This window comes from Gadus chalcogrammus, chromosome 7 (genome assembly GCF_026213295.1).
Source record: "Gadus chalcogrammus isolate NIFS_2021 chromosome 7, NIFS_Gcha_1.0, whole genome shotgun sequence".
NCBI lineage: Eukaryota > Metazoa > Chordata > Actinopteri > Gadiformes > Gadidae > Gadus > Gadus chalcogrammus.
In genome coordinates, this window is record NC_079418.1 from 8,278,434 (window position 1) to 8,294,531 (window position 16,098).

Sequence of the window (16,098 nt, forward strand, 5' to 3'; positions counted from 1 at the left end):
GGATGCTTCACGTGTGGATGTAACGTGGCTTGACTGAGACGTCCTCCCATCCTTAGAATACCTTCTGCATCCAAGAATGGACTCAACTTGTACAGCTTACTGTCTTTGGACATGAGAACTTCTCCCTTTGCTTCCAAGCGCTTTATCTCATCTGAGAATGCTTGTTCTTGAACTAGTTTGACGATTGTTTGTTCTGCTTCTTCCCTTTCTTCTAGGCTTGTGCTTTCGTTCGTTCTTTGCTTCAGACCTTTGTGTTCCTTGACTTTCCGCTTCAATCTGGCAACTGCTCTTACTGCTCTTTTCCAATCAGAGAACTTCTGTAGGCGATCCAATAATGATCTGTCTTCTTTTGTCTGAGTGTTACACACTAGAGCCTTGCGAAGTTCAGGATCGTCTTCCTTTATCTCTTCTACCTTGCATTCTCTGTTAGGAAGTTTGAGTTGCCCAAGAAACTTTGGTCCGGTGAACCAGTTTGAAGTCTTCAGCTGCTCATCTGAGAAATCTGTTTCTAAGACTCTGATGATGTCTGAAGGAGAAATTTCCTTGACTTTGGTACGGCTCACATAATGCACTTCAGTTCGGAGGTTGACGGAGGGCTCCAAAGTTGGTGTTACTTCTCTCACTATTATGTGATGGCTCACTCCAATGTTGTCACCGTAGTCCACATAGAGATTCCCGTGGCCAATAATGCTCCATCCAAGGTCTGTACGCTGTGCGTAAGGATGGTTATCCTTGCCAGGAACAACTTCCCTTGGAAGTAAGGCTTGTGAGCAGTTGTATCCAATGAGCAAACCTACTTCACAGTCTTGCAGAGGTGCAATCTCTCCTTGAAGGTGCTCTAAATGGGACCAGGACTTGGCTGTTTCATCAGTTGGTATGTGAGTTCTGTTGGCTGGAATAAATTCCCGGGTGTAGACTGGTGGTAGGGCAATCTTCTTACCAGAGAAAAACCCTCGAACTTGGAGGTTGTTCACTTTTTGAGAGCTTACTACTGTTGTTTTTGAGCTCATTGTAGAAAGCTTCAGATTGACTTGTTCTTTGGTTACTTCCAAGGCTTCCACTACTTCACTCAAGGCGAAGGTTGTGTCGCTTTGCGAATCCAACAGAGCATATACAAGGATTTCTCGTGCTGGTTGAGTTGTTGCTGAAAGCCAAACAGGAATTATTGCCGCTGTTTGCATGTTCGGTTCATGAAATAGCACTCTGTTGGCAGTAGCAGCTGTGAATACCCCTTGGTGTTGTGTTGATTGAGTAAATTCATTATTCCTCTCTTGACTTGGTCTGGGCTTTTCTTTACTTGTATTTCTTTCAGTGCGTGGTTGTGTTTGTTGCTCTTTAGATCGCTCCTCATGCAGACAGGTTGGATGTTGGTTGGAGCACACGTCGCAAACACTCCTACTGTAGCAGCTCTTTGAGTGGTGACCTAACTTCAGACAACCAAAGCACAGTTTTTCAGCTTGAATAAATGTGATTCGATCTGAAATTGGTTTATCCCTGAAGTTCCTGCATTTGTGCAAAGTATGTCCGTTCTTCTTACAGAAAAGACACATCATGATGACAAACCCTTTATTGGAACTTGTGGTTAGTGTCTTTGCTCCGACACTGTGTTGTCTTTGGGACTTTTCAGGCTCAGCTTGTTTCAGTGACTGCAGTGAAGTAACAGGGTTACAGGCGATTTTTACTTCCCTTGTCAGAAATTTTACGAACTGGCTGAATGAAGGGAATTGGTTTCTATCCTCTTCTTCATCAACAACCTTCCGGTTCCATCCTGCTATTAACCAATCCGGTAACTTTGACAGAATTCTCCTGTTTTCATTACAGTCATTCAATATTTCCAGTGCTTTTATATGGACCATGGCAGCCTCGCAACTGCGTAGAAAATCTACAAACTCTCTGAGTTCAAAGTTGTCTTTAGATCCTATCTTGGGCCATGCTTGTAGCTTGTCTCTGTAAGCCATTGCAACTGTGAATGGGTTTCCGTATCGCTCTTCCAGAATCTTCCATGCACTAGCGTAGGCCGACTCAGTTCCAAGTAGGAAAAAGCCATCGATTGCTTTCTTAGCTAGTCCACTTACATACTGACGGAGGTAGTATATTTTCTCCTTATCTTCAATGTTCTTGTGGCCAATAAGTGTTTGAAATGAAAGTTTCCAGTCGTTGTACTTCAGTGGATCTCCGCTGAATATTGAAGGTTCAGGGATGGGAACTCTGTTAGCGCTCAGAGCATCTGCTAGCACCTTGACAAGCTCTGCTGTACTTTCATTTGAGCCGGTACTCGTACTTTGTATGGGAGACTTTTGCATGGACAGACGATTTGAAGGTGGAATAACTGGGTTGTCTGCTACCAGTTGCTGTCCCAATGTGTCCATTTGCTCTTCTTTTGCGGCCCTTGGTTGATCATACACCTGCATTCTGGCTCTTGCTGCATTGAGATTCTTGACTGCCTCCAACTTCTGCACTTTTCTCCTCTTTTCTTCCAGAGCTCTTAGAAGAGCTCCATGCTCCTCTTCTAGCTGAGCTTTGATTTTTACTTCCTCTGCCTCTCGCTCTAAGCTGCGCTTAACAATTGCTGCCTGTTCATCAGATATCTTCCTTTTAACTTCTGCTTCTAGACACTGTATTTCCTGCTGTTCCTTTTCTTGTTGTTCTAACACTTTCAGAACAGCTTCGCTTGCGGCAGCCTCTGCGGCAGCTTCTTGGCGTTTTATAGAGGACCTGGAGGAGTTGATTGAGGGAACTTTTAACTCGGTGGTGAAAGAACCTGACTTAGAGGAGCTTGTGCCAAAGAGAGAGCCTGCTTCTGGCCATTTGACTTCTTCTGCTTCTTTGGCTTCTCCATCGAGTCGGCTTGAGGCTTTGCTTACAATAAAGTTGGAGATCTCTACACACAGATCCACTTTTCTGCGCGTGTCTTGATCCGGAGTTGAGACATTGCGCAGCTCATCATAAATTAGCTGGACATCTGCTGAAAAACCTGCGATATCACCAATGATATCCTTGAGCAACTCTTCAGATAGACGGTCCTTTAATTGTGACAATGACTTCTTGGCTAATTTTACTTGTGTTTTCCATTTATCATAAGTGTAGTTAAATTTTTGTTGAAGCCCTTTACATTTTTCTTCTTGCATTTCTTTGCCTTTTTCTGTGAGAGATCTGATTCTTGAACCTTGTCTTAGCTTTGGCGCTTCATCATGCTGGGCTTCAGGAAGGCCTACTTCAGGTTTATCTTGGGAGTCTAAGCTATGAACTGTTGACTCACTTGGCTCTGTCATTGGTTAAATCACTTATTTAAGTTGACTCACTTGGCTCTGTCATTGTTTAAATCACTTATTTAAGTTGACTCACTTTTGAAAATAAAGCGTGAATGTAAACATCCCTTTAGTTGTGTATATCTTGCAATAAATCAAATAACTTTGGAGGTCACCCTTAAATGCAAACAATATGTAAACCTCTATAAATTGCCCAAAGCATCAAATGCAGAATAAAACTTTGATGTAGCTACAACACACTCTAAGTTGAAACACAAAAGTTCAATGAGAACTGTAGTTGCCCTTTAACTTTGGCACTTAAATGCTTCCATACAGCATAAGAAAAAACATTCACTTAACACAGCTCTTATTTACAGTAAATAATAACCAAATCCTATACAAAAGCCTTAATTTTCTTAGATCACTCTTAACTTAGAGATGTCCGTTGACATCTCGCGGCTCCGGGTGCCTTAACGGTCACTCATCTGTCAGTTAGAGATGTCCGTTGATCGCGGCTCCGTGTGCCTTAACGGTCGCTCATCTGTCAGTTAGAGATGTCCGTTGATCGCGGCTCCGTGGGCCTTAACGGTCATCTGTCAGTTGGAGATGTCCGTTGATCGCGGCTCCGTGTGCCGGTCCAGCCAAACCTTAACAGGCCGATCCTTTTCTTGCGCTCCTTCGTTGAACTGCCACTCGCGTCGATGAACAGTCCGAGTTTTCACTGTAACTCCCTCTAATAGCATTCGGTAGACACCAATGGTTTCCTTTGACGGGTTTTATTGTAGCCTTTTACTCCAACTCCACCGTGAAAACTATAGATGAATACATACACAGTACAACAGAAATCACGGCATTAGATTTACATAAAATCATAAATTACACGGCACACAAAAAGCCAAACAAGCAAAACAAAATACAGGGAAACAACAAGAAACATACCTCGTTGGCTGCATGCTATTTACAGGGACTTTGAAACTAGATTATTTTCGGCGATGCGTATCACAAGCTGTTCACCTTCTCTCATGCCGCATCTCAAACTGACACAAACTGACAAAACATCAGCCTAAATACACACACACACACAAGTGACGTCATTCAACAAACTATTTAAATACAATTTTAAACCTGAATAACGAACACAATTATTGAATTACTAATATAAACAAAAATGAATTTCCTTATGTCTTATAATATGAAAGTAATAATTAAATTACAGAAACCTTTTAATGATGACAGTTACAATTAGAGTGTAGGCTAACGGCTGGCTGTTTCAGAGTAGAGTAGGCTGAGGGCTAGCAACAGCTACAGTCTTGTATTTACAATGCAAACGAACATAGAACATAGGTCCTAAGTCAGGGGTTTTCAAAGTGTGAGAGAGTGAGCCCCCCCTCAGAGAAAAAAATTCAGCTGAGCCCACCCCCCCCCAATTTTTTTTTTCTAAATACCTGTGTTTTGAAAGCTATTTTAATTATTTTACACATTTCAAACATCTCCGATCATAATTTTAAAACATTTGGAACATATTTTTGAAACATTTGAAACAATTTTTTTTACATATTTTTTAAACATATTTCTGAAACATTACAACATCTTTTTGCGTTTTTAAACAACACAATTTAACAACTTTATCTAAGCATGTTTTAGCTTAACCTTTTTTAAACACATTTGAACATCTTAATCTGTGTAAACTGCCAGTTTACAGATTCATTCAGGGTCCCCGACTCTGAATTTTCTGAGTCGAATCATACTGCCTTTTCAGTCCAGAGATTCGACTATTCGGCAGGGTTTGTTTACAGGCGTTGCTATGGTGACCTAAATTATTATAAGCAACTGAAAACGACGCCGGTTTGAAACAAAAACTGAAAAAAGTATAAATGCTATCAAAATTCCGTTTAGATAGTATTGAAGATACAAGTGTGTAGATTTGTTTAATGGTTTGAACGTTGGTAAACGGTTGAAAAAGGAATGAGCTACGATGTCTAGAAGTAGGTGTATCAGAATGGGCTGACGTCTTCAATGAAAACAGCTGAAAACGAAGCAGTATGAAACTAAAACTGTGATTCTGAAGACATTTTAAATGATATCGAAATTCTGTTTCGATATTAATGAAGATACAATTGTGTAGATTTGTTAAATGGTTTGCACGAAGATAAACGGTTGAAAATTGATTTAGTTATGTTACTTCTACAGTTGAAGTACGACTGATGATTTGAATCATCGTCTTTCAGGGTTTTTTTCGGGTTTATTTTTTTCTCACGTCGCGCCCCCCCCTGAAGAACTCTTACCGTAGGTCGTTGTATCGTATCGCCACCAGCATCACTGTCATCCACGGGAGCTGATGATGGCCCTGCCGTGGCAAACATTTCTGATATTTTGCCACATTTGGCAGCGTTGGCTTGAAGAGCAAGCCTCTTCTTGTCTCGCAGTTCCTCTGCACCCCCTTTTCTCTTTCTCTCCATTTTGGGGAGAGAAAGTGCGTTTCTGTGCACCGACCAAGCTAAAGGTAGAAGGTGTTTGGTGATATGATTGGACGAGCCCCTAGTCAGTAAAGAAGACAGCCAATGGGCCGCAGACTAGCGTGCGCGTGTCAAGAATGTCAAGGCCATGGGCCACGCTGAGTTTGTTTACCGTCCTAATGCATTATGCAGGCAGGTCCAAATCGAAAGGGGTGTTGGGTCAGCCCAGGGGATGTGATTGGGCCAGCCCAGTGTCAATAGGGCCGCTGATGAACTACTTTCGTGGGCCAGCCGGTCAGACCATTATATGGGGGAAAAAAAAAAAAAGTCGGGACTATCGGCCCATATTGCACCTCGGCCCACCGGGCAAACGCCCGGTATGCCGAGAAGCCCCTGACTGCAGCCCGCAGACGGAGCCCACATGGAGGGGGCGGGCACTCAGTCCACATGGAGGGGGCTGGCACTCCGCCCACATGGAGGGGGCGGGCACTCAGTCCACATGGAGGGGGCGGCCACTCAGTTCACATTGAGGACTGGTCAAACAGCATTTCTGATCCCGTTTCTGACCTGAAATTAGCTGAAATGTACCTGAAATTACCTGGAATTAGAGTGTGCCCGCCCGAGCGAGTGATGCCTAAAACATGCAAGTAAGTGAGACTGTCAAAATGCTTCATATATTTAGTAATATTCATGCAATTGTGTATTATGTCTTGTTAACTACTTAATCGTCAAATCCCGCCGGCGAGAAAGTTACACCTAGCATGTTCCCCCCAACATGCTAGGTCAATTTGCAGCATCATAAGTTTGAGTGATATAGTCATGTCATACACCGTTTGAAAGCTTAGAATCTCAGGAATGTCAACCAATGTCAACCATTCGGTGGAATAAATGTGTTTAATGAATATAGATCAAATATATCCTAGTGTCTTAGGTCAAAATAGCCCCCCTCACCCTCCCCCACCCTTGGTGCATTCTTACTTTATCGTCGTTGTGTATATCCTTAGCAATGAGTTGATACTTCATGTTGGGTCTTGAAATGTTCATAAGAGTCCACAGAAATCGAATATCAATATTATTTTTATTCTAATTACATTGTGTATATGCACAAGCCATCTTATACAAAGCAGCCGAAAAATAGGAAACCGAAACGCTGCAATGTTTTTTTGTAGAAAACTGCTTTTATGTTTATACTGGTTTTCTTTGACTTTTAGAGACACCATCAATATACAAGTTATAGCCTAGGCTACTCCATGGCTGATCTATTGCACTACTAGGGCCTACTTTTATTATTCCATTGCATTAGCCTACTCAACATTACCTGGTGGTTACCATGGCGCCGCAGCGAGTGGCAGCCCGATACAGCCCCAGATAGCAAGCATACGTTGGCCCTACGTTGGCAAAACGTTGTGAGCCAACGGTGCATATCGTTGGCCTGACGGTGTGAGCCAACGCTGGCCCTACGACATTTTGGCCGCTGGCCTAACGTTGGCACACCGTTGGCGTAGCGACGTAACCGCGTCATTTCGGCCGTAGGGCCACCGTTTGACCAACGTGCATTATCCCCCGATGGCCACCGTTGGCTTATAGCCAATTGCCAACTTATAATTAAGGTAGCCAAATTGTTTTAATTTGCCTTTACCAAATAATTTGAATTTCCTTTTAATTAAACCTAGCAACAAGAGTTTTGAGTTCAAAAACCATTCAAACATCATGGAATTAAACCGGAAAGTGTTAACATTTATTAAATACTTGTAATGATAATAATAATAATAATGATAATAATAATAATAATAATAATAATAATAATAATAATAATGAGAAGAAGAAGAAGAAGAAGAAGAAGAAATTAATTAAAAATGAATTAAAATCCGAGTCGGTGTGCAGGCGGAAGGCGGGTCACTCCAGGCCGCTGCAGTCGTCGTCACTGTCGCTGCTAGTTGTATCATCCATGACCGGGGAAGGACTCGGAGCCGGAGGAGGAAGACTGAACTGCTGGGGACCTGGAATGTAGAAGATCATCGTTAAGCGTACAATTTGGTGACATGGGTAATGTTTGGCTTTCTTGCTTTCTAAATCAAGCTTTTTGTATTAATGCCATTGACTTGAATATGATTCTGTTCAATATCAATGATGAAGCCCTGTGATAGTTTTAGCAGCATTTTCTCTCAACACGTGGCTACTGATTGATGTGCTAACTAGCTTTTTTAATCTCTAGTGCTAGTTAGCTGTTTGCCAAGAGTTAGTGGGAGACTTTCCCACTTCCTTACTAAATTCGTTCAAATTCGCTCATCATCATTGTTCTAAAATTAAAGAAATAGTGTTGAGCAAAGAAGGCAAGTTTGAGGGGAAAATAACATCCCTGAGACCGACGTCGTACAGTAGCCTAGTTATGCTATTTTGCAACCATGCTTTTGGCGATAGCGGGAAACATGCTTTCTACATTTTATGGTGAAATCCAAACATTACTTATCGATTTTAAGAACTCCGATTAAAGTTACCAATTGTAAGTGGGAAATGTAAAAAACGGGTGGATAGGATATTGTGCCAATTTGCCGTTTGGGGAGTTTATTTTTATTGTCATTACGTTTAGAATTGACTTTATGTCTTGTCTTTCCATAAGATGCAAGGAATATGGCTATATGGGCTTATATTAGAGGGCAAATGTTAAAGAAATACAAGTCATATAGTACATGTACCCACCATTGACTCCAAAATGATACTCTACTACAATTGCCTATTGAACCACACGCTGAAGTCCACCTCTAAAACTTTCACATACTTTTCTTAAAGTAGTTTCACCTCCTCTCTTTGTACTCGCATGCCACATGCTCACACCCCACTCAAAATAGTGTTAATTGTACTCTTTGGTCAGTAACATTCTCAGAGTTGAATGTACTTATTGTGTAACCTATTAAGAGCTGTAAAGTTGAAACTGGCCACCTTCAGAATTTACACAGATTTTTGACTCTGTTAGAGTAATTTGATTCTCCATGGTGTTGTAAATAGTCTATCTGGATTTATTTACTAGTAAATTACTTAAAGGTGCACTATGATGGTGGATTTCAGGGTCTGGTTCAACAGAAAATCAAACAACTTGAAGAATAACTTTTAAATTCCATGTTAGGTAAAGCTCCATGAAACTGTAAAAGGTTCAGCACATCCCTCTTGCCCCTCAAACGCTTCAAGAGAAAGCTATGTAAGTCTCATTTCCAGTATTTGATGGTTTGCTGTTCATGCATACCTTCATGCACTCTGCTTTCTCTCCTCTTTCTTCCTCCACTCCGGTCACCGCTGCACTTCAGCCAGTTTTTAATAACTGCCTCGCAGTCGCTGGCCGAAATGTTCTGGCTAGCCGATGCACCTAAACAGAGAAAGTGTATTTATTTAACATTGATTTATTGAGGAGGAAAGATCCTTTGAGATTAGTTATCCGTTTTTCATGTCCTGGCCAATAATACAATGGTACAAAGTGCATTACAAGTGTTTAATGACAAGATGCATGCAGTACACTCCATGGTTATTCAAAAGAAATGAATCCATTTTATAATTCATAGCTCAATGAGTGATTTGTTTACATACCTCTTACTGCATTGCACACCTTGTAGGAGGCAAAAGCCAGCTTCTTCCCTCCTCTGCCAAGCCAGTTGAATTTCAGCGCGAAGTGGTTGGTGAGGATGTGGCGAAGGATTCTTCGAACCGCGTCCCCAGGATTGCAGCCCCCAAGCGCACTAAGGTGTGCTGCCTGCAGGTAAGAATGGAAAGTAATGTTTTAGAATAACTTATTATGGCTTATAGTCAGCATACCGTTCAAAATGAACATCTTTGGTAATGCGAAAAGTTCATTAAACACCGCACACTGGATACTGTTCTTTTTTCTCAAAGGCGTTTCGCCCAATGCGTCTTCAGGTTCGAACCTGAAAACGCATTGGGCGAAACGCGTTGTTCGCTCCTAAAAATAAAGAGAAAAAAGAACAGTATCCAGTGTGCGGTGTTTAATGAACTTTTCATATTTGATCACGTTTTCCTGCCTAACACCTGCACCTGGAAAGCTGAAGGGTTGTGCACAAGGACTTTCATGCACTTTGATCTTTGGTAATGCATTGTAGCAAAGAACTGAAATATATCAGTATTATAGAAGTCATGACTATACCAGGGCCTTTTCCTGGGATTTCTCCCTCAGAAGATCCTCCACCCTTTGAAGGTCTTCCTCGCAGTTCATTGGGAACTTAAATTCCTCAGATAGAGTGTCTGCTGCTGCTGCTGCTGTAGTTTTTTGCCTAGTAAGGGCCTGGAGGAGGAGGTTGTTCTGCCTCACCAAGGCCTTCAACTCCTCCACAGCACGCAGGAGTGCATGATCCCGTTCTACAGGACAGAAAAACATCATGACTGTCATGTCAAGAGTAAGACCCTTTGCTAAAATTAACAGACTTAAGTTTAAACAGATTTTCAGTATTGCTGTGTAAGGCCAGATGTTTGTGTACCGAATTGACTTTGAATGTTGCCAGAGATCTGGGCAGAGGCCTGTTCAAGAGCAGCTGATGTGTGGGCAGCAACTGTAGGCAAGAAGATGTATATTTATAATCAGAGTAGTCAGTGTATTGAAGTTCATTACATTCAAATTTCCCAGATTCAAGACATTCAAAAAAGATGGTGAGTAGAATAGCAGAATTCAGATTTGGAATGATGTGTTATACCTTTATGTATGTCCTGCTGTGATGCTCTAAAAGCAGGTGGGGAAAGCAGGGGCTTGTGGAGGACTCCTTTTTTTTCTTTTTTCTTAGCCCTATACATTGGAACAGTACAAGAGTATGAACAACAACAGTTTTGTAAGACTGCAAACTTGCCAATCACAAAATGTCTTCATGTGAGTGATAATGCATGGCCATCTGTAATCAGACCTTGTATGCTTCTCCCCCTCATCTGCAGGCACAATTTCTTTCAGCTTTGAGGAAGGGCTGCATTAGAAAAGAAATCACTCAATAAGCATGCATTGTTTTGTGTAGCTGATGGTTTTCATAGTATAGATTACTGCACAGTGCTTACATTCTCCTTCTTTTACCCCCTTCATCATCTGATGTCAGGGTGCTCCTGGTTTGGGCTTTTTTCAGGTTCATACGCGCTGCATCATAATTGGCTGTTGAAGACAACAATGAAGTGAGTAAAGCTTTTAAAGCCTAAGGGGAGAAAAGTGGTACATCCTACTTTTGTCTGTCTCACCAAAGGTTTTCACCACCTCCACAAAAAACTCTCCCCAGGTCTCATCTGGCATAGCGCTTTGGATGACTGCAACTTTCGTCCGCTTGGTGTCTTTATACGGTGGCCAAAAAGACACCTTGCCGTCCAAACTTAGCCACAAGCAAGGCACAACCTCCACCTCGTTTGACTCGGTAAAATGAACTACCGCATACATCTAAACAGAAAATACGTTTTGAAAAAGTTGAACACATTGAATTTAGATAACCGATTTAATTGATTGAAATATGAATCATTTTTAAATTAATTTAGTTGTGGTTGAGTGGAACTGCCACAAGTTTGTTCTTGTATTCTAACGTGACCATCTTAAAGTCAATATCTTTAACGGCAATTGACGTGGTCTCTTCTGCCAGGTTCCCAACCACAGCTGTCCCCAGTGCAGTTGAATCAACAGGGTGGTTGAAGAATGGACGTTGGTCTAAATATTGCCTCGCCACAAAAGACGTACCACCAAGTGTCCTGCTAATTGCCTCTATTTTAAAAGTGGCACTGTCACGTTAAAATTGTACCGGGGGCGAAAATTGTACCGGCCTACGTCATCGTTTGTTTACATCCTGACAACCTGACAACCTGCCCTGCAACAGACGACGCGATGCAGAAAACATGTTTCCAAACGACGAAATAACATAATACAGATAGCGGATCGCTATCTGAATTATGATAGATAGCGATAACACTTGTTTTTACTTTATATTTGTATTGTATTTAATTGTTTAATCGAAACAATAAAGAAAATTGCCCGCGAAACGGGCGATCGCGTCAAATGACGCGTCAAATCACGTAGGAAGGTTCTTGAACATTCTAGACTATGAAACCTGCTTAAAACACTCAGTTTACTATCTAAATTCGATTAAACAATTCAATACAATACAAATATAAAGTAAAAACAAGTGTTTTCTAGCGATCCGTTATCTGTATTGTGTTTCAAGAACCCTCCTACGTCATTTGACGCGATCGCCCGTTTCGCGGGCAAAACATTTGTCATTTGACGCGATCGCCCGTTTCGCGGGCAATTTTTTTTATTGTTTCGATTAAACAATTAAATACAATACAAATATAAAGTAAAAACAAGTGTTATCACTATCTATCATAATACAGATAGCGATCCGCTATCTGTATTATGTTATTTCGTCGTTTGGAAACATGTTTTCTGCATCGCGTCGTCTGTTGCCGGGCAGGTTGTCAGGATGTAAACAAACGATGACGTAGGCCGGTACAATTTTCGCCCCCGGTACAATTTTAACGTGACAGCACCACCACACGAAACTGTGTTGTTCCCATCCTTTGTGGACAGGGTAAATCTATCAGTGGCGTACTGTGTTGTTGAGGGTGAACTTTGGTTATGGGAAGATGGACAGACTGGGTTGATGCTTGATTTTTCCGTTAATCGTTTAACAATTTGTTGTAATGTCTGGTTTGGCTTTCTAATTAGTTTCTTTAATTTATACAAGAAATTTTCGAAGGGAAAGGCTGAAATTTGGGGTAGTGGGCCATATTTTCTAACATCACTTGCCAGGTGGATCAAGCTGTGGACGTTATACACCAGAAAGTCCCCATAGATGGCGTGAAAATTCTGAACGAACACTACCAGGAGATTTTCCGCATAGTCACAATAACGGTGGTGGAGACGGGGGGAACATAAAATTGTTATTGCTACGTGGAGTAAAAGAAAATGTTGATACATGTGTTTTGGTAGGTTTTTTTTTAATGCAATGGGGCCAGTGTAAAGTAAAAAAGTCCTAAATTCAGTGGCCTTCCACCGATCAACCTCACGGAGGGACCTTCCCTTGCGTCCAAACTCCTTTGGCAGCCTCTTGCCCAATTTGATTAAGTTCTCCGAAATAATGCAGATGGATTGACTCCCAATGCGGGTTGGAAGGGGCCCTCTCTGCCACAGCCAGATCAACTTTCTCATCACTCCTAGGCACACCAGGTGCATAAAGTCCAGCACAAATTGGGTCACCAAGCCTACATCTAGGTGTTGTAATGGACTGTCGCCCTCTTTGTGATGTTCCTGGTTGACTTTTGTAGCAAAACTGTCATCGGTTCTGAGAACCGCATCTGTTTCGGAGTAATTTAGGCGTCGGTTTGCCCATGAGCCCTCTTGCATGCACCTTTCGCAGCCGTAATAGGAATTGTGTGCTTTTATGTTTTTTAGAAATGCCCTTGCCGGTGCATCACAGACAAAACAGGAAATTTCAATTTAAATTTTTTTTGACTGATACTCCAAGCCATCAGATGCAAGCTTCCCCATCTCTGCCACAAAGTCAGAGAGGTACTCGCTTGCATCGGTTGGCTTGGAGTATCCACAATATAAACCAATTAGAAATGGGGATCTAATGGGGTCCTCTTCAATTAGTGCAAGAATTGGCCAAAATTGCTGGCTGCTGCTTTTAAAAAGGGGCAGGCCATCCACATTTATTTGTAGTTTTAGTGTTTGGTTTTTAGCTAAGTCCTGTTCTTGCATTCGGCCCAGGATCCCTTTTGCCACACCAAAATAGTGCATGTTCCCCCCAGCTTTTGGTACTATCTCCGCATAAGTAGGGGTTGACAGGAGAGTGCGGCCGTCTTTTGGCAGTTTGGAATCTGGGAAGTGCTTGCGAAGCACGGAGAGCAGGCTGGAAATGTGGGAAATTGGTGTATTTGTTGTGATTGCCCATTCCTTGAGCTCATGTCTTAAGTCCCCTTGAAAACTGCCCCCCTCCTCTGAATCTGAGCCACTGCTAGAGCTCGACAAATCATTGAACTCCCAGTCATCCTCGCCAGAGGAGGCGCTCTCCTCTGATGCCATTACCCAATCCCCATCTCCGCTTTCGTCGTCGTTTTCTATTTCGGTGTAAGCTGGGACACTTGGTGGTGTGTCTAATGTGTCTGCGCCAGCGGCCAGGTTAAAGTAAGTGGGCCCGCTAGCATGAAGCGCTGCCAACGCAGCATCCGCTCCTCTTTTAACATGCCTTCGCAGCGACCTCTTTGATAAAATTATTTTACTCTCTGCCATTTTTTGTAATTTTGCTGTCGTAAGAGGTAGGCTATAATTGAATTATTTTGTAGCGGCTAGACTGTAACCCGGCTGGCGGCTAGCTAGCTGGCTAGCTACAGTTGGCGAATTTGTTGACAACATTACGACTAGCGCTAGCAATTTAGCCGGTACTTTGTCAAACGGGTGGGGTTTGCCTTACCTTGGCTAAGTGAACCGGTTTACTTGTTTGTTTGTTTTGGTATTGTTTGACGTGTTTTCTGGACGATGTGAAGTTGTCGGCATCAAATGTGGTTGTTGGCAGGCAGCTGACGGTTATTTCTTGTTGTTATATGGTCGCGAGCTTTGTTGACGGTTATTTTTTGATGTTATATGGTCGCGAGCTTATTGCTGTTATTGTTGAATATCATATCAGTTTGGACCAGTTTCTCTAAAAAGAAAACATGCTACATCAGGGGTCCTGTACTGATGAAGCAATATTGTAAGCAAAGCAATAAAGTAGTGTTATCAGGGTAGCACCAGTGCTATCTAGCACCAGTACTCATTTCCCTAATATGTGGTTTATCCCCCCCCCCCGGTTTATCTGTCCCTACTCCCCCAATCCCTTAACCTCCCCATCTCTCAGACTTACCTGATCCTGCATCCTAACTCGGATGTTGGAATCCATGCTGTCCAGTCCATGTGAAGAGCACAGGAAGGCTTGTTGCAGCACACTTAATAGTAAGCTGTGTGTGTGTGTGTGTGTGTGTGTGTGTGTGTGTGTGTGTGTGTGTGTGTGTGTGTGTGTGTGTGTGTGTGTGTGTGTGTGTGTGTGTGTGTGTGTGTGTGTGTGTGTGTGTGTGTGTGTGGTAGAGAGAATGATGTGCGCTCCAGGGTTTGACATTAGCTTTTTAGCAACTGTTGTGACTTTTCTTTCCAAAGACTTACCTGTCAAAGTGAACACTGAGACTGAAATTGTTTCTAGCCACAACCAAGTTTTACCAGTGCTTTGCCGGTTGGCAGGTGCCAATGTCAAGCCCTCATGTGCGCCCATGACTGTGTTTGACTGTTGATGAGCATGCATTGATATTAATCTCTCCTTATTCCATGTTGTATACTGTGTCTGTTTTTACTCAGGTAGGGTATCACCATATGTCTGGTTGAGCTCCACAAAAGATCTCGTCTGGCTCAGCTGTTTGAAGCGCATCTACCTAGATGTGTCATTGTAAGGTGGTCTCCCTCTCTCCCTCCCCACCTCTCTCCCTCCCCACCTCTCTCTCCCTCCCCACCTCCCTCTCTCCCACCTCCCTCTCTCCCTCCCCACCTCCCTCTCTCCCTCCCCACCTCCCTCTCTCTCTCCCTCCCCACCTCCCTCTCTCCCTCCCCACCTCCCTCTCTCCCTCCCCACCTCCCTCTCTCCCTCCCCACCTCCCTCTCTCTCTCCCCACCTCCCTCTCTCTCTCCCCACCTCCCTCTCTCCCTCCCCACCTCCCTCTCTCCCTCCCTCCCTCTCTCCCTCCCCACCTCCCTCTCTCCCTCCCTCCCTCCCTTATCACTCCTAGGCACACCAGGTGCAAAGTCCAGCACAAATTGGGTCACCAAGCCTACATCTAGGTGTTGTAATGGACTGTCCGCTTTTAAAGCCTAAGGGGAGAAAAGTGACCTGGGCCCTCTTGCATGCACCTTTCGCAGTCGTAATAGGAATTGTGTGCTTTTATTTATTTTTTTGAAATGCCCATGCCTGTGCATCACAGACAAAACAGGAAATTTCGATTCTAATTAGAACAGTAACCCGGCTTGCGGAGGTACCTTCCCTTACACCCAAACTCCTTTTCTGTACATAGTTTCTCATTTACTTATTTTGTCTGTTCAGTCAAATTGCAAAGATTGTATTTATATATTGCATTTCATTTTCATCAGTTGTTTGCACTGACATACACATGACAATTAAAACTTGCGTTGTACTATTTTATACATCAGTGTTTTGCCTTTTTTTCTTGCTAATGAAACATCTTAGCCTGCAGTGAGCAGGGTCGATCAATCGTTGTGTTTCAATGGGGTTCTTTGCTCTTTATTCCACTGTTCCCAACCAGGTCAAATGCAATCTCTCCATATAAGCCATTAACCTCACCATTTAAATCCATACGAAAACACCTGAGATTAATGCTTGGGGGAAAGGGTCCCA

At 42.7% G+C, this 16,098-nt stretch overlaps 1 protein-coding gene and 1 long non-coding RNA gene across 4 annotated transcripts; one reads left to right on the forward strand and one right to left on the reverse strand.

Annotated features, from left to right (window-relative positions):
- Positions 1–6,189: 6,189 nt before the first annotated feature.
- On the forward strand, positions 6,190–14,543 carry LOC130386603 (uncharacterized). Of its 3 annotated transcripts, none has more exons than XR_008896142.1 (6): positions 6,190–6,351; positions 7,589–8,900; positions 9,310–9,452; positions 9,885–10,858; positions 10,960–11,091; positions 11,311–14,543. It is a non-coding gene; the product is annotated as an uncharacterized LOC130386603 (long non-coding RNA). The 3 variants fall into 3 exon arrangements; XR_008896141.1 differs by having other exon boundaries at positions 7,589–7,750; positions 8,829–8,900; positions 9,885–11,091; XR_008896140.1 differs by having other exon boundaries at positions 9,885–11,091.
- LOC130386602 (uncharacterized) lies at positions 7,580–11,342 on the reverse strand. Its single transcript, XM_056595611.1, has 9 exons — positions 10,922–11,342; positions 10,748–10,838; positions 10,603–10,659; positions 10,399–10,487; positions 10,186–10,257; positions 9,855–10,066; positions 9,284–9,446; positions 8,946–9,065; positions 7,580–7,704 (listed from the first exon to the last, which is right to left on the reverse strand). The coding sequence occupies exons 1-9, from the start codon at positions 11,112–11,114 to the stop codon at positions 7,601–7,603; spliced, it is 1,101 nt and encodes a 366-aa protein (XP_056451586.1). The 5' UTR covers positions 11,115–11,342; the 3' UTR covers positions 7,580–7,600.
- Positions 14,544–16,098: the final 1,555 nt, after the last annotated feature.